Consider the following 17,749-nt stretch of genomic DNA (forward strand, 5'->3'; position numbering starts at 1 on the left):
GGCCACTAGGGGGCCAAAAGGTCCTTTAGCTGGGTAGGAACTAGCTCTCTCAATGTGAGTTGGATAGTTCCTATCCTTATACAGGACCTGACCACTAGGGGGCTAAAAGGTCCTTTAGCTGGATAGGAAATAGCTCACTCACACTGAGCAAGCTATATCCTACCCTGAGAAAGGACAGGGTCCTTCTACTGGCTAGGAACTAGTCGCAACTAGTCGCAACCGTTTCAATAGATTTCCCTAGCAGGTGTCCACACACAGGCTCTCTTCTATACAAAAAAGAGGACGGCTCAAGTATCGCGATGTTTCCTGAAGAAATCCTTTCTGTTTGGGCGGAAGTTGTGTTTGTAGCCTGAGTGATAGAGAGATGGATGCGGGGGGAAGGAGGACGCTGCTGGTTCGGCATCTCCCTGCTGAGCTGAGTCCCCAGGAGCAGAGAGAGCTGCTGGAGAAGAGCGGAGCATGCAGTGTGCGCATGTGTTGTGGGAGGACGAGGGGGAGCCTGGTAAGAGGGAGCACAGATACCGTGTATGAGCCCCTGTGTGCTCCATGTGTACAGTGATCGCTGTGTGTAATACTAGTACACTCCGGTTAGTAATAAATAATATTGAAGCTGATATGTTGGTATGATTTGTATTGGATAGTTCCATTGGTCCAGCCTGGCACAGTGTACTTACCTAAAGGGAACCCTGGGGAAGCTGGAAATGCCCCTCCTCCACTGATCACCGCAGTCTTCTGGGTCCAGTGCCTGAGCAGCTGCATAGTGACCACATGGAGAGGTTCGCTGGCCACCGCTACCATTTACAGAATGTGTTTTTTTTTTTTTCATATTAACCACTTCAATACAGGGCACTTTCACCCCCTTCCTGCCCAGGCCAATTTTCAGCTTTTAGCGCTGTTGCATTTGAATGACAATTGCGCGGTCATGCAACATTGTACCTAAACCAAATTTATGTCATTTTCCCCCCACAAATAGAGCTTTCTTTTGGTGGTATTTGATTACCGCAAGGTTTTTTCTTTTTTGATACACAAATAAAAAAATACACCGAAAAGCTTGAAAAAATATGTTTTTTTTGTTTGTTATAAAATTTTGTAAATACGTTTTTTTCCTGCGCAGAGCACTGATGAGGAGGCACTGATGAGGAGGCACTAATATGCAGCACTGATAGGCGGCAATAATGGGGACTGGTGGGCGGCACTTATAGATTAGAATTATGGGCACTGGTGGGCGGCACTGATAGATGGCAATCATGGGCAGCTCTAATGGGGAGGGCACTGAAAGAGTCCCTGAGCCCTGATTGCCATCCCTTGTGGACATGGGTGGGCATCCCAATTCTCTGATTACCAGCACAGACCCCCACCTGTCAGGAGAGCCACAGATCGGGTCTCCTCTACTCGTGCCTGTCAGGTACGAACTGAGGAAAGCCGATCAACGGCACTTCCTATTTACTATGTGACTGGACACAGCTGGTCACATGGTAAAGAGCCTATGTCATTAGGCTCTTTACCGAGATCGGAGATGCGGTGTGTCAGAGTGACACAGCACCGATCGCCGCTCTGCGCACCCCCTGGGGGAGCACAAAGCACTCTATCCTGCTGGACGTCATATGACTGCCAGTCAGGATAGTACAACCACTTTGCCACTGTCAATCTGTTATAGGGCGGGTGGCAAGTGGTTAAACAATACAAGACATTCTCTGATTGGATGAGGTGAAGGGGTGGTGATGTCCTGATCTACACCTCATCCAATCAGAGAACGCCCTGTATTTATTACCACTTGCCGACTGTGCTATTAGCTAAAAGACGGCTACAGCATGGTCCTCCCAGAACCCCCCCCCCAGCGGCACATATCGGGCGCGCTCTGTGGCTACAGTGTTCTTCAGACACATCTGAACACAGATCAGCATAAAGGGCTTAAAATAAGATTTAATTACCTTCCTGTCATGTGTTGACCAAACAATGCAGTAAAGAAAATAACTGGCAAGAGTATAGACCTGGACCTACTAGTCTGTGCTGGAAATAAGGTGAAATTACCAGTGATCAGAAAGGCAATGCTAAAAATGTAATATCAGATCTGTCAATGGTCTAAACTTTCTGTCTTTGTTCTTATTTCTTTTCAGAAGCATGTGGCTTTCGTAACATACCCAGATTAATTTGCTACTGCAAAGGTATTATTTCATATTTTTTTATGCTGCACGTCTTGTTCAAGGACTAACTAGTGGATGCATCATATGAAGTGTGTTAGCAATGCATAGCATAGTGTACACTATTCTGGAACAAACAGGCAGAAGAGAAAATTGTGAATGAAATGAAGGATTCTGATTTTTATATTTGGTTCAAATTGCTGCAGCCATGATCATATTTTAAAGCCGGAGATTTTCAGGTAAAGGTGATCCGAGCGGCTCTATAGCTGTGACTAATGAAGCCGCAAGCGATGAGTTTTGTCACTTGAGGTTTTGGTGCCATTTCCCTAGCAAGTACTGCCAGTCAAGCAGCTGATAAAACAGATCTATTTGATGAGTTGCCTTGGAGGGCAGAAGAGTGGTCGTGTTCAATAGGCCTCCGATCTCTCTGTAATGGGTACCTGTCACTACAAAAGCTGTCACAACGGGTGGTGTTCACCCCTTGGGAAAGCAATAAAAGTTGACCCCCCCCACCTCCACCTTCCCCATGCTAACCTGCAAATGCAACACGCACATAGGTCCCACATAGGTAATTGGTGATTGCACCACGCATTTGAGGTATTGCCTTAAACTGCAAAGTGAGAGCAAAAATTCTAGTACCAGAGCTCATGGTTAATGCTAAAATGGTACCTGTAAGGGCTTTTAAAGCATTGAATATGTATAATTTTAGGTACAACAGTTTGTCGCCATTTCACAGATGTGCGCAATTTTGAATCTTGACATATTTGGTATTTACTTCAAGCAATACTCCCTTTTATATTTTAGCAAAAAAATATTATTGATATTATATTTGTGCTAGTGTGCACTAAAGTGTATTTTTTTCCTGTGTGTTTGACATATGGCTGCACAAATATTGTATGACATAAAAAAAATTGCAAAAGCCACCGTTTTACTCTCCAGGGCCTTTGCTTTCATAAAATATAAAACGTTTGAAGGTTAAAAGTCGTTTTATAGCACAAAAATGCTGATTTTTAACAAGCATGTAAGAAATGTCAAAATTGACCTGGATGGTAAGTGGATAAAACCCTGACAAGAGTTTCTTGCTAAAGATGAGATGTAATACATACTCTTCAACGGCTCCTTTGTCCTAGCTTTGCTCTGCAGAGGCACTACAGCCTCCATCAGAATGTAATTCTAAAGACTATTTTTTTTTAAAATTAAAATCAAGGTTTATGTGCTTGCCTGCTCTGTGCAGTGATATTGCACAAAGGGGCCCCTTACCTTTTTTGGCAGCCTAAACCTTTTTTTTTTAACCTTTTTTTTTTTTTTTCTTCAGGTGTCCCTATAGCAAGCCTTGTGCTTTTTGGACATATGTGCGGGAGCACTCCTTAGCCAAGCTGTGTGCGCTCATATAGACACAACATGGCTTTGCCATGGCCCCGTTTCTTCCTCACAGAGGTTGATTGAGCACAGCAAGAGCCTACGGCTCCACTGCTGCCTGTGTGTTTTGTGAGACCAGGAAGTGAAGGGAGCTGCAGCCTGGGGAGAGAGCTGGATTGTGAGAGGACACAGATAAGTGTTCAGGGATAATGGAGAGGAACAGTTAGTGGGTGTTTCTTATCTTACCGGGAATGCATTAGGGTAAAAAAAAAAAGCTGATAGCTTTTCTAACCACTTTAGGCATTTAACATTTCAGAATTGTGGATGCCTGTGTCCCCTTCTGTGCTTTGTGGTTACATCCTCAGACACCTACAGTATCTCACAAAAGTTATTACACCCTCACATTTTTGTAAATATTTTATTCAACTCATCACTCAAGACATGACACTTTGCTACAATGTAAATTAGTGAGTGTACAGCTTGTATAACAGTGTAAATATTCTGTCCTCTCAAAATAACTCAACACACAGCCATTAATGTCTAAACCGCTGGCAACAAAAGTGAGTACACCCCAAAGTGAACATATCCAAATCGGGCCCAATTAGCCATTTTCCCCTCACCAGGGTCATGTGACTCGTTAGTGTTACAAGTTCTCAGGTGTAAATGGGCAGCAGGTGTGGTAAATTTAGTGTTATCGCTCTCTCATACTGGTAACTGTAACTTCAACATGGCACCTCATGGCAAAGAACTCTGAGGATCTGAAAAAAAGAATTGTTACTCTACATAAAGATGGCCTAGGCTATAAGACGATTACCAAGACCCTGAAACTGACCTGCAGCACTGTGGCCAAGACCATACAGCGCTTTAACAGGGCAGGTTCCACTCAGAACAGGCCTCACCAAAATAGAACAAAGAAGTTGAGTACATGTGATCTGTGTCATATCCAGAGGTTGTCTTTGGGAAATAGACGTATGAGTTCTGCCAGCATTGCTGCAGAGGTTAAAGGGGTGGTGGGTCAGCCTGTCAGTGCTCAGACCATATGCCGCACACTGCGTCAAATTGTTCTGCATGATGTTGTCCCAGAAGGAAGCCTCTTCTAAAGATGATGCACAAGAAAGCCCGCAAACATTTTGCTGAAGACAAAGAGGCTAAGGACATGGATTACTGGAATCATGTCCTGTGATCTGAGGAGTCTAAGATAAACTTATTTGGTTCAGATGCTATCAGCGTGTGTGGCGGCAACCAGGTGAGGAGTACAAAGACAAGTGTGTGTTGCCTACAGTCAGTGGGAGTATCATGGTCTGGGGCTGCATTAGTGCTGACATCACTGGGGAGCTACAGTTCATTGAGGGAATTGTGAATGCCAACATGTACTGTGGCATATTGAAGCAGAGCATGAGACCCTCCAGTTGTAGACTGGGCTGCAGGGCAGTATTCCAACATAACGGCCTCAAACACACCTCCGAGATGACCACTGCCTGCTAAAGAAGCTGAGGGTAAAGGTGATGGACTGGCCAAGCATGTCTCCAGACCTAAACCCTATTGAGCATCTGTGGGGCATCCTCAAAAGAAAGGTGGAGGGCACGGTCTCTAACATCCTCCAGCTCCGTGATATTGTCATAAAGGAGTGGAAGAGGACTCCGGTGGCAACCTGTGAAGCTCTTGTGAACTCCATGCCCAAGAGGGTTAAGGCAGTGCTGGAAAATGATGATGGCCACACAAACTGACTCCTTGGGCCCAATTTGGACATTTTCACTTAGGGGTTTACTCTCTTTTGTTGCCACCGGTTTAGACATTAATGGCTGTGTATTGAGTTATTTTGAGAGGACAGCAAATTTACACTGTTATACAAGCTGTACACTCACTACTTTACATTGCAGCAAACTGTCATTTCTTCAGTGTTGTCACATGAAAAGATATAATAAAATATTTGCAAAACTGTGAGGGGTGTACTCACTTTTTGTGAGATACTGTAAATCTCAACAGGACCAGTAGTGATGTGTGGGCAGGTGCATGGAAACTGACAGCATTGAGGGCTGAGCCAGCTAGGCAAGTGGCATTTTAGAAGGTCAGCAATGTTGTCAGTACAGGTTTTCTATAGGATGTGTAGTTGGCTTAGCAAGGTAAGTTGAAGAGCATCAACCTTGAAAAAAAATTTGCAGCCATTATTATGGAAATAAAGAAAAATGCCTACTTTCCCTCTTATAGAATATCGAATTATTCAACAGGTTTTTTTTTTTTTTGGACTTCTCCTAAAGTCTCTAAAATTTTATCGCAAGCAGATAAATGTTTCATGCAGTTTAATTTTATTTTTAAAACATACAAGCACTCTGAAATGACCTCACACCATTCATTCACAGGCTGTTTCAGTACTTCACCAGCTCACAGTGTTGGGTCACACCCTTGTGGTTGAATATGCTAAGGAGAACCACGTTCACCTCCCAGACCAGCCATCTTTCTCTGAAAAAAAGAAAAGGTTTGTGTGTTTTGTTTTTTTGCTCTCTCTGTAGAGTAAAACTTGACTAAGCTATAGAAATAATGTGTGCTCATCTTGCTGGTATTTTGCTCTGGAACATACATGCACTGTAGGTGACAGCAGTACAAGGGTATTGTTTTTTCCATGACCTCCACTTACGCACATAAAAATATATTTTCTCTTTTGTTCATTGACGAACACAGCTCCATATCTTCTTTGACCCTTGGGTTATGCTGCTCTCTGTAGGACACTAGGGTCAAAGAAGATCTGGAGCTGTGTCCGTCAATGAACACCAGAGAAAAGGATTTTACGGTAAGACAAAAATCCAGTCCCCCCCACACTTATCTTTTTACTTGCCTGCCCAGTGACTTTTAACTACAGGTAAGCCTATAATAAATAAGGCTTACCTGTAGGTACAATTAATATCTCCTAAACCTGCACGGTTTAGGAGATATTTGCACTGCATGCAGCCGCTGACGCGAGCGGCGCATGCGCTCTGAAGGTCTGGCGGACCTTCAGCGTTCCTTGCCGGGAAGTGCCGAAAAATGACTCCCGCGCGCATGCGCGGGAGTGACGTCATCGCGGCTCCAGCCACTCACAGCGCCGGAGCCGCTGAACCCGGAAGAGACGCCAAGGGATCATGTCAGCTCCCACAGCGGTGTCCTAGGGTCCGTGTCGGGGCTTCATTCTAAGGTAAGTATTTCATAATGAGCTAGTATGCGATGCAATACAAGAGATATTATCACAATAATAAAAAAATATACAATGGAAGTGTTGCGCTAAACCACATAAATGAGCATGTGTAAATAATGAAAATCCGAATGTAAACCGTCTCTTTCATAGACTAAACATTCAAACGGGATGATAACAAGTGAAGGTACTCTTGCACTTTTAAGATCAGATGTAAAATCTCCACCAAGTGAAATCACTGCCATCACCAGTAAAGATGGACTCTTACCAAAGAGCCTTGACCCTCTATTAGGCCCCGTTTACACTTGTGCGCTTTGTCCTGTGACTTGGGACTGCAAAGTCGCATGACAATGTCATACCTCATGATTTCAAATCAGTACCATGCATATCGGTGCAACTTCAAGTCACAGTGACTTCAAAGTAGTCCCTGCACTACTTTGGACTGATCTTGATGCGATTTGAGGGCCAGAGACATAGGCATTTCTTTAAGTCCAATCAAAATCGTAGCAAAATAATTTGCCGTAAAATCACACGACTTTTAGGTTGCACAAATGTAAAAGGGAACTAAGGGAAGGTCATATCGGCTTAAGATGTTATCTCCAGCTCTTTAACACAGGTGGGAAACCGAGAAATCAGCTCAAGGCAGACCCCAGGACGATTACAAATCCTGTTACGTCTGGCTGGCTGATTGCAGACACTTTGGTACCTTTTGGCTCACTGCATAAAGTTTAGTAGAATCAAATCCTTCTCAGGTTGCTGGTTAATCATCATTAAGTCAAGGCAATGACCACAGTCTTCAGTATCTTCTCAAGTCCAGATGAAAATAAATGTGGCTTTAAAGCATACAGTTTGAAGGTCAGGAGCAGATAGACCCAAAGTGGAGTCATTGACAACACCTACATCAATAGGTGACGTTTGAACCACGCAGCTGTAGAGCAGAGCAGAACAAACGATACAACGGCAAGTGACCGATAAACGTTATGCAGCAAAAACTGCCATAGATGTGGTCTTACTGGTAAATCCCATTGCAATGGAGACTGGAGAGATAGCCTAGAGGTACATGGCTGCAAGGATGAATTGTGCGGTGTATCTTGCAAAATGTATACAGCCAGGGTCTGTGAATCCTGCAGTGCTGCTCTGTGGAAATCATTAAGCCACATGAAAGCTAATAGCTAAAAATCCATAGAGTTGTCTAGTACCTGAGGATGTGACTAAAGTTGCACAGATAAGTCCTGAAACCAGGTACATCCTGGGGACTGGCTTGATCACTCAAGGATATTCAGTTTTGTCCCATAGCTACTCTTTTGTTACCTTGGCTTTGTGCTTAGGATCATTGTCCTGTTGAAAGATGAACCTTCGCCCCTGTCGGGTCCAGAGCGCTCTGGAGCAGGTTTTCATCAAGAATGTCTCTGTTCATTGCTGCATTCATCTTTCCCTCAATCCTAAATAGTCTCCCAGTTCCTGCTGCTGAAAAACATCCCCACAGCATGATGCTCCCACCACCATGCTTCACTGTAGGGAAGGTATTGGCCAGGTGATGTGCCGTGCCTGGTTTTTGCCAGACATGACGCTTGCTATTCAGGCCAAAGCATTCAATCTTTGTTTCATCAGACCAGAGAATTTTGTTTCTCATGCATGATCTAAGAGTCCTTCAGATGCCTCTTGGCAAACCCCAGGCGGGTTGTCATGTGCCTTTTTACTAAGGAGTGGTTTCCGTCTGGCCATTCTACCATACAGGCCTGATTGGTGGAGTGCTGCAGAGATGATTGTTCTTCTGGTGGGTTCTCCTCTCTCCACAGAGAAATGCTGGAGCTCTGTCAGAGCGACATCTTGGTCACCTCCCTGACTAAGGCCCTTCTCCCGGTTTGCTCAGTTTGGCCGGGCAGCCAGCTTTAGGAAGAGTCCTGGTGGTTCGCAACTTCTTCCATTTTATTGATGATGGAGGCCACTATGCTCATTGGGACCTTCAGTGCTGCAGAATTTTTTTTTTTTTTTTGTACCCTTCCCCCAGATCTGTGCCTCGATAAAATTCTGTCTTGGAGGTCACAGACAATTCTTGGACCATCCAACAGTGTATAATTTCCTATGTTACAAAAACATCTGTCTTTTTATAATAATTTCTTGTCTTCTTTCAACAGTGGAGAGAAAGCTGATGAATGTAAAGACTCAAAGCTTCCAAGCCAGGTTTCCATTGAGCGAGGAATAGCTCCAAATCATGGGTATGCGTTATGAAGTTTGACTTATATGTAACATCTACTATTTTGATTACTTTTGTAGAGCATTTGTATTGCAATGTGTATGCTTGCCTTAATTAAAATAAGGTCTCTCTCGGCAGTTGAACTGAAACTCGGCCAAAATTTTTTTTTTTTTTTAAATGGTTATTTAACCTCTTCAATATAGGTCACTTTCACCCCTTCCTTTTTTTGTTATACAAGTGAAAAAAGAGCGAAATTTTGAAAGAAGAAAAAAAAAAAACACCTTCTTTTATGAGCCTTTGGGGGGGGGGGGGGGGGCATTCCATTTCAGAATAATTTCCCTCTTGGCAGATTATAACAAATAATTTAGCAGGGTTTTGGTGCACCTAGGCCTCTGCACATTATCCAGGATTACCAACAGAGCAAGCTCCGGGGAAAGAGGAAGTGAGAGCTAGAGGCGGTAGATGATGTGCTCCAAAACCTCAGTCCAATACTGAAGTATAACTGAACAGGTCCAGAACATGTGAATATATGTGCCCTCCTCATTTTTCACATCTGGGACACTCTTGTGATCGTTGATATATTCTGCGCATCCTCTGGAGGGGTATACTACACTCTGTAGAAATTTAACCTGTATCAATTTATCTTTCGAGGAGATCAATAACCTAACGCTATCCTCAAGGCAACTCTCCCTATCCAAATCAGGTAGATCCGCCTTCCATGAGTCCCATAATCTTTCTACCTTAGGACAATCCATTTTTAACAGATCTAGGTAGAAAGCAGAAAGCTGCTTGGCAAGCGACTCCTCGGCCAGTAAAAATAACCCAAATTAGTGAATATTATTTAGTCTGTGTGAAAGTAATAGTCTACAACCTATGGTGCCAGTAATTGAAAATTGATCACACCTAATCACACCTGATGTACCAATGGCCTATCTCATTTTTTGAGGTCCTGAAATGTCAGGACAGTACAATTTTCCCCCCAAATTATTCCTTTTTGGAAATTAGACATTCCAGGCTATTTAGTAAGAGGCTTGGTGAGTTTTTTGGAAGTTGTAATTTTTTTCCCCATAATTCTTTGAAAAATGAAGAAATACATATATATAATTATTTTTTTTTTGCACAAAATTGTCATGTTATTTCTCACACACAGCATATGCATACTTGCAATTACACCTCAAAATACATTCTGCTACTCCTCCTGAGTATGGCGATACCATATGTGCACAGCCTGGTTACATACAGAGGCCCAACATCCAAGTAGCACCTTCAGGCGTTCTAGGAGCATAAATTACACATCTAATTCCATTACAACTTATCGCACTTTTGAAGGCTCAGGAGCACCAGGAGAATTGAAACACCCACAAAGTGACCCCATTTTGGAAAGCTAACACCCCAATGTATAATCTACGAGGCATGGGCTGCAGATAGGTACTCGGGTACTCTGATGGGCTTCAGAAAGGTACTTGGGTACTCTGATGGACTAGAGACAGGTACTCGGGTACTCTGATGGACTAGAGACAGGTACTCGGGTACTCTGATGGGCTGGAGACAGGTACACGGGTACTCTGATGGGCTGGGGACAGGTACTCGGTTACTTTGCTGGGCTGGAGACAGGTACTCGGCTGCTCCAGTGACAGGCACTCGGGTACTCTGAGGGGCTAGTAACGGGTCCTATTTATCTGTGGGCAATCAGTGTGTTTTATTGAGCACTGTAGGTGGTAACTAACTGTTGCAACAATCTCCTCCTCACCCAGGATCGGTGTTTTGGGAGGAAAGCCCAGTAACCGCTAGTTACCGCGGTTTGTATACATTTTGTGACTGGCTGTGATTGGACACTTTACCCTGATTAGGGATGGAATGTGTCAGAGTGACGCACTCCATCACCGCTCTGTGCACCCCATGAGCGGCAGATACAAGTACAGTGCATGTGGCCGGCTATGATTGGACACCGCCGGTCACATGGTAAAAAGCCATTTTTTATTGGCTCTTTACACTCATTGGGGATGGTCTGTGTCCCGAGGGACACGCCTCATTACCGATCGCCGTCATAATATGATGTCCGCCCAGGGGTACAGAGCATTCCTGCCGGCGTCATTTTACAATGCACCGGTAGAGAAGTGGTGAAAAAACAATGTCAAGGAAAACTACGGTATTTCTGCAAAGTAAATAACTTTTTATGGTGCTCAATTGCCCTCACCTGTGTGTGTGATTGGTCTTCGTCCTCTCCATCACCATTGACTTTTTCTAATCCTTATGCAGCTGACCTTAGTAAATGGATATGATAGTATATCATTTAGCTTAAGTTCACACTAATGTGGTGCTGGAAACCCATTAATTTGTGCGCGTTTCCCACACTGCATTTAGATCGCACTGTCCTTGTGATCTGCAGTGGGTGTCAGTGCAATCTTAACGACACCCCATGCTCCAGTAGCAAACAGTGGATTTGCCTTTCCCAGGCCCACTCCGAATATACGCTTCACTGCTGAACCTTTTAGTTGTGCTCATCCCTACTATGTGTCCAGTGAGTGGGGACACGAGAGGGGAGCACAGAGTGAAGGTCACAGATTGTCTATTGCCGGGGTCCTCAATAGGCGGACTCCGGGCCGCCTCCGGACCCACACGGATTAAAATCTGGACCGCCGAAGCGGTCTCCTTCCTTCTGTCTCAGCGGGGGGCAGAATGGAGAGGATCGGAGTGGCTGTGTTTAGCGCTGCATGATTACAAAAAGCCGAGTACAAGTTCTTCTGCAGCGGAGAGGATGTCCTACAAAGTCCCGCCTCCTGGGCCGGCTCTTACCTATTATAGACAGAACACTGGTGACGTCTATCATAGGAGCCGGTGTCCAGGAGGCGGGACTTTGTAGGACATCCTCTCCGCCGCAGAAGAACTTGTACTCGGCTTTTTGTAATCATGCAGCGCTAAACACAGCCACTCCGATCCTCTCAATTCTAACCCCCCCGCTGATGACAGAAGGAAGCCGACCGCTTCGGCGGTCCAGATTAATGGGGGCACGCACACTGGTCACTCTGCAATATTGGGGGCACGCACACTGGTCACTCTGCAATATTGGGGGCACGCACACTGGTCACTCTGCAATATTGAGGGCACGCACACTGGTCACTGCATTATTGGGGGCACACACACTTGTCACTGCATTATTGGGGGCACACACACTGGTCACTGCATTATTGGGGGCACACACACTGGTCACTGCATTATTGGGGGCACGCACACTGGTCACTCTGCATTATTGGGGCACACACACTGGTCACTGCATTATTGGGGGCACACACACTTTTCACTCTGCATTATTGGGGGCACACACACTGGTCACTGCATTATTGGGGGCACACACACACTGGTCACTCTGCATTATTGAGGGCACACACACTGGTCAATCTGCATTATTGGGGGCACACACACTGGTCACTCTGCATTAATGGGGGCACGCACATGGTCGCTCTGCATTAATGGGGACACGCTCTGCATTAATAGGGGCACACACATGGTCGCTCTGCATTTATGGGGGCACGCACATGGTCTCTTTGCATTAATGGGGACACGCTCTGCATTAATAGGGGCACACACATGGTCGCTCTGCATTAATGGGGGCACGCACATGGTCGCTCTGCATTAATGGGGACACGCTCTGCATTAATGGGGGCACGCACATGGTCGCTCTGCATTAATGGGGGCACGCACATGGTCGCTCTGCATTAATGGGGGCACGCACATGGTCACTCTGCATTAATGGGGGCACGCACAATGCTCGCTCTGCATTGGATGGGGGCAAGTTTTGGGGAATGCCTTTTTTTGTTGTTGGCGTTCTGTATTTGGAATTTGACGGTCACTTTTCCGGACCTCGGACTGAATGGAAAATTTGTAAGTGGACCTTTCAAGTTTACATTTGAGTACCCCTGGTCTATTGTTTCACAGTTTGAGCACTTTTGGAATATCTACCTCACCAAATAGTTATTATTAATTACCAGGACTGTCTTCACTTTGCACTTATATATATATATATATATATATATATATATATATATATATATATATATATATCATTGTAGACTATAAGGATGCTTTTTCACTTGGCACTTTATGCATATTCATTTGGCATTTAATGTATATGAATGTATCTATTTATTTATGCTTTTTTGCACATCAAGAAATTGCACAAGTTTTTGAGCTGATATTTTGAGGATTTACACACATTAATTGCACATAGGATTGGCACATATAATAATTTGAACATACAATTTTAGTAATCCAATATTTATATATTTATTTTAAGTAGGCACCGAGCACTTTATATCGTTTAAATAAGGGAGCAGCGCTGATACACATATCATATATCTGAAACAAAAGGATCACCTTGTTTTATCAGCAGCAGCCCACATTTATAATTTATCATGCACGTTGATTTTGATACATTTTTTCATATTGTGGAAACACAATATATATTCCTAAGCGTGGGTTCATTTATATTTCTATACCTAGACGATCTGCTTCTGTGTGCAGAGTCTTCATCGGCTCTAGAAGTTGATTTGGAAATTTACTGTGTGAACTCTACAAGGGTTCGGATAGACACTGAATTTTCAGAAATCGGCTCTGACTCAGTCTACCAAACTGGACTACTTGGGTCTGACGCTGGATTCAGCCTCGGCCCGGGTGTTTCTTCCGCAGGCAAAACTCTCTGCTCTTGTTGTCCAACCGTCGGTCGTTGCTCAGGACATGCATACAAGTGCTGGGTCTGATGGTCTCCACCTTCGAAGCGGTTCCGTTTGCTCAGTTCCATACCAGACCCCTGCAAAGAGAGATTCTTGCCAAATGGAACAAGGACCGCAGTTGCTGGAGAATCTGATCCTGCTGATCCGGGGTACGCAATGGTCTCTGATATGGTGGCTCCGCTCTCCGGCACTTCGCCTGGGGAAGTTCTTTCTTCCCCTGTATTGGACAGTGATTTCCACGGATGTCAGTCTGTCCGGATGGGGAGGTGTCTTTGGAGTATACTCCACTCAGGGTGTTTGGACTCGAGAGGAGTTTAGTCTACTGCTCAATATCCTGGAGATTCGGGCGATCAGGCTTTGTCTATCCCAGTGGATGGATCGTCTGCAGGGATGCCCGGTGAGGATACAATCGGACAATGCTATGGCTGTTGCATATGTCCATCATCAAAGGGGCACAAGAAGTGCCTTGGTGGCCCGGGAAGTAGCCAGTATCCTCAGGTGGGCAGAACGATGTGTTCCGGCCCTCTCTGCTGTGCACATTCCAAGGGTAGAGAATTGTCAAGCGGACTATCTCAGTCAGCAGACGTTGGATCAGGGAGAATGGTCTCTCCATCCGGAGGTGTTTCATTAACTGTGTATCCGGTGGGGGACTCCCGATGTGGACCTGTTGGCCTCCTGTCTCAACAGGAAGATGCAGAGGTTCGTGTCAAGGTCTCGGGATCCTCTCGCCGATGCCGCAGACGCCCTGGTGGCCCCCTGGGCTCAGTATCATCTGATTTTACGCTTTTTCTCCAATACAACTTCTGTCGAGATTGCTACGCAGAATTGAGGTGGAAGGGATTCCAGTCATTCTTGTGGAGTCAGACTGGCCTCACCAGTCTTGGTACGCAGGCCTGGTGAGGCTGGTAGCAGACATTCCTTGGAAACTTCCACTCAGGGAAGATCTTCTGTCTCAGGGACCAATCTTCCATCCTGCTTTACAGTTGCTGGCTTTAACGGCCTGGCTATTGAAAGCCAGGTGCTGAAGGACAGAGGGCTGTCTGAGTCGGTGATACCTACACTGTTGAAAGCTAGGAGATCTACTTCTAGGAAGGTTTATCATCGAGTTTGGAAGGCGTACATTACTTGGTGTGAGTCTCAGGGGGAGGGGGGGTTTCTCCCTGTTCCTTTTTCTGTGTCTCGCCTGTTGGAGTTTCTGCAACTTGATGTAGATTAACGTTTGGCTCTCGGCACCATCAAGGGCCAAATTTCCACCTTGGCCATATTTCTCCAAAGGCCGTTGGCGGGGAAGTCCTTGGTTCACACTTATGTGCAGGGGGTTCGCAATCTGGCTCCTCAGGTGTGATCCCTGGTACCTTCCTGGTAACTCAATTTGGTACTGTCTGTACTTCAAAAACCTCCTTTTGAAAATATTTTAACTTCCTCTGCTCAATCTGTTGCAGAAGGTGGCCTTTTTGGTCGCTATTTCTTCTGCGCGTGGGGTGTCTGAGTTGGCTGCGTTGTCCTGGTGGTTCACAGGGACAAGTGGTGTTACGACCCTGTCAGTCGTTCTTTCCTAAAGTTGTCTCCCTAACGGGGGCAAAGACCACAATAAGAACTGACAGGTCTTCTAATCCATCTTCACTCTATCCAAAACTTAAAGTTTTGCCTTTTTAGTTTCTCTTTAACCAGTTTACGACTGCCTACCGCAGATGTACTGCGCTCGCTCTCGGGAGTCAAGGGGGCGAGCACGCGCCGCCGATGCGTGTGTTGGGCGGCTCCGATTGCTGCCTGACACCTGCGATCGTTCCCCGCTGAGAGAGGGCGGTCAGCTGTTGTAAACACAGCCGACCGTCGTCCTCCCTGGGATGATCACAGAGCTCATGTGATCCTGCTATATAGGATCACATATCTCTATGGTCATCCCGGAAGCCACGCCCCCCCCCCCCCACAGTTAGAATGACTCCCCTTGGCTCACATTTAACCATTTGATTACCCACAGGGTTAACCCCTTCCCTGCCAATGGCATTATTACAGTAACAGTGCATATTTTTAGCACTGATTACTGTAGTAATGTCACTGGTACCCACAAAAGTGTCAAAAATGTCAGTTAGTGGTCCGATCTGTCCGCTGCAATGTCGCAGTCCTGCAAAAAATCGCAGATCGCCGCCATTACTAGTTAAAAAAAAATAAATAAAAATTTCCGTAGTTAGTAGACGCGATAACCTTTGCGCAAACCATCAAAAATACGCTTATTGCGCTTTTCTTTTTTTTTTTTTTTTTTTTACCAAAAATATGTAGCAGAAAACAAATTGGCCTAAAATGTTAAATTTTGATTTTTAAATTTTTCTTTTTTCTTGGGAATGTTCTATAGCAGAATGTGAAAAATATTGTTTTATTTATTTTTCAAAATTTCAAAATTTTTTTTTTTTTTTTTTGTTTATACCGCAAAAAATAAAAATCGCACAGGTGATCAAATATCAGCAAAAGAAATCTCTATTTGTGGGGAAAAAAGGGACGTACATTTTGTTTGGGTACAGTCGCACGACCGCGCAATTGTCCGTTAAAGTAACGCAGTGCCGAATCACAAAATAGGGCCTGGTCAGGAAGAGGGTAAATCTTCCGGGGCTGAAGTGGTTAAGAGGATATTTTCCCTGCATTGAAGTACTATGCTTTCAGTTGCTCTTTGAGTAGAGAAGGGGAGGTGCTGATGTCACTTGAGAGTTCAATCTCCAGTGCACTATGCTGCCATAGTGCCAAAAGTGCTGCCATATTATTGTGGTTCCATAATAACAGTCCATATAAACGAAAGAAAAAACACAATGTAAGGAAAGCACTGTACCCTGGTACAATCATGACATAAATCTCTGGATGAATAAAACATTTCAATTTATTAGAAATGATCCAAAGCATACAGTGGCAGGGAACATCCCATGATATAACGTTGTAGACCCAGTTAAAAATACCTGAAGATGTAACTGCATGAGTGACAGATATGCTCCAGAGAGAACAGTGGGGCTGGTTCAGCTGGGGTCCTGGGGAGGCAAGGCGTGCTGCAGGAGTCCAGATGTGATCCTGATCTGGCTGGGAAACTCAAAAGGAGCATGATGGAGATGCTCCAGTCAGCGAAGGAGCTGACCGGGGGCGTCTGGCTGAGGTGAAACAGCCGAGACGCCTGGGAATAAAAGCCCTCTCGCAGTGAAATCCGGACTGGTCGCCTGGATATAACGTCACAAGCTGGCGGAAGTAGAAGATGGTTAGCCGTAAGGCATGGGCAACGCTGTATCGATTGGGAAGCTCAAGCGGCTCTGTTGCAAAGGAAACATGGGATTAAAACCCAGTAGCCAAGACTACATGTTTCGGGACGTGGCCCCTTCTTCAGGTCTTAATGCCACAGGGTGGTGTCAGCTCCTGTTCAGTTTTCGAGCCAAATGATGGTCACATCTGGAGTCCAGAGATTTATGTCATGACTGTACCAGGGTACAGCACTTTCCTTACATGTGTTTTGTTTTTTCTTTGATCTCATTGGTTTATGAGTTTTGGACAGCAGCGACCCCCCCCCCCTCCCCCCCACAGCAGGCTCTTTTAATTTCCCCAGTAGTGATTCGAGCGCTTTGACATTTGTGCATTTAAAAGAAAGAGCTTTGTCATCAGCAGATCATGGCTGTAATCTGAAACAGAAAAAAAAAATTGGAAAATAATGAGCAAATTCATGGTGAGAAAGGAAAAAGTACAATGAATCTAAGGAATTTTTTAAATTTTTTCTTTATCCCCATATGAATTCTTGGAGTATATTTTTTTTACTTTTTTCTTTGGAAAGAATTGGGTATTTCTCTATGAGAAGAAAAATCTTTGTCAAAATGTATTATAGAAGGTTATTGAAAATCAATTACACATCTTATATATTGTGTAAAGGCACAGAAAAATTCCAAAAGATATATTTTTATATCTGATTTAATAAGTAAACTATAAAAAACATTATATGATCTTTATAAACTAAATTAATAAACATTAATAAAAAATTAAGAAAGTTAATGTGTAAATCCCCAGAATGCACTTTTCTTATTGGCTTTCGTTTGGTCTGGTAAATATACCTTTTGCAAGCATTTTGTTATATCTGTTTGATAACTGCAAAAAATAAAACAAAAAAAGGTTAATCTTGTCAGAAATTCTGAGC

The 17,749-nt window shown here is 44.4% G+C and overlaps 1 protein-coding gene across 1 annotated transcript in view; it reads left to right on the forward strand.

Annotated features, from left to right (window-relative positions):
• The first annotated feature begins 336 nt into the window (after positions 1-336).
• LOC309543665 (RNA-binding region-containing protein 3-like) overlaps positions 337-17,749 on the forward strand; it is a 120,102-nt gene continuing 102,689 nt past the window's right edge. Inside the window, exons 1-3 of the mRNA XM_082276118.1 lie at positions 337-502; positions 5,861-5,976; positions 8,805-8,885. Of these exons, the coding sequence (XP_082132244.1) occupies positions 365-502; positions 5,861-5,976; positions 8,805-8,885 (335 nt within the window). The 5' untranslated portion in view covers positions 337-364. The remainder of the gene's footprint in view (positions 503-5,860; positions 5,977-8,804; positions 8,886-17,749) is intronic.

Source organism: Pelophylax lessonae (genome assembly GCF_965119305.1).
Source record: "Pelophylax lessonae genome assembly, contig: HAP1_SCAFFOLD_284, whole genome shotgun sequence".
Lineage (NCBI taxonomy): Eukaryota > Metazoa > Chordata > Amphibia > Anura > Ranidae > Pelophylax > Pelophylax lessonae.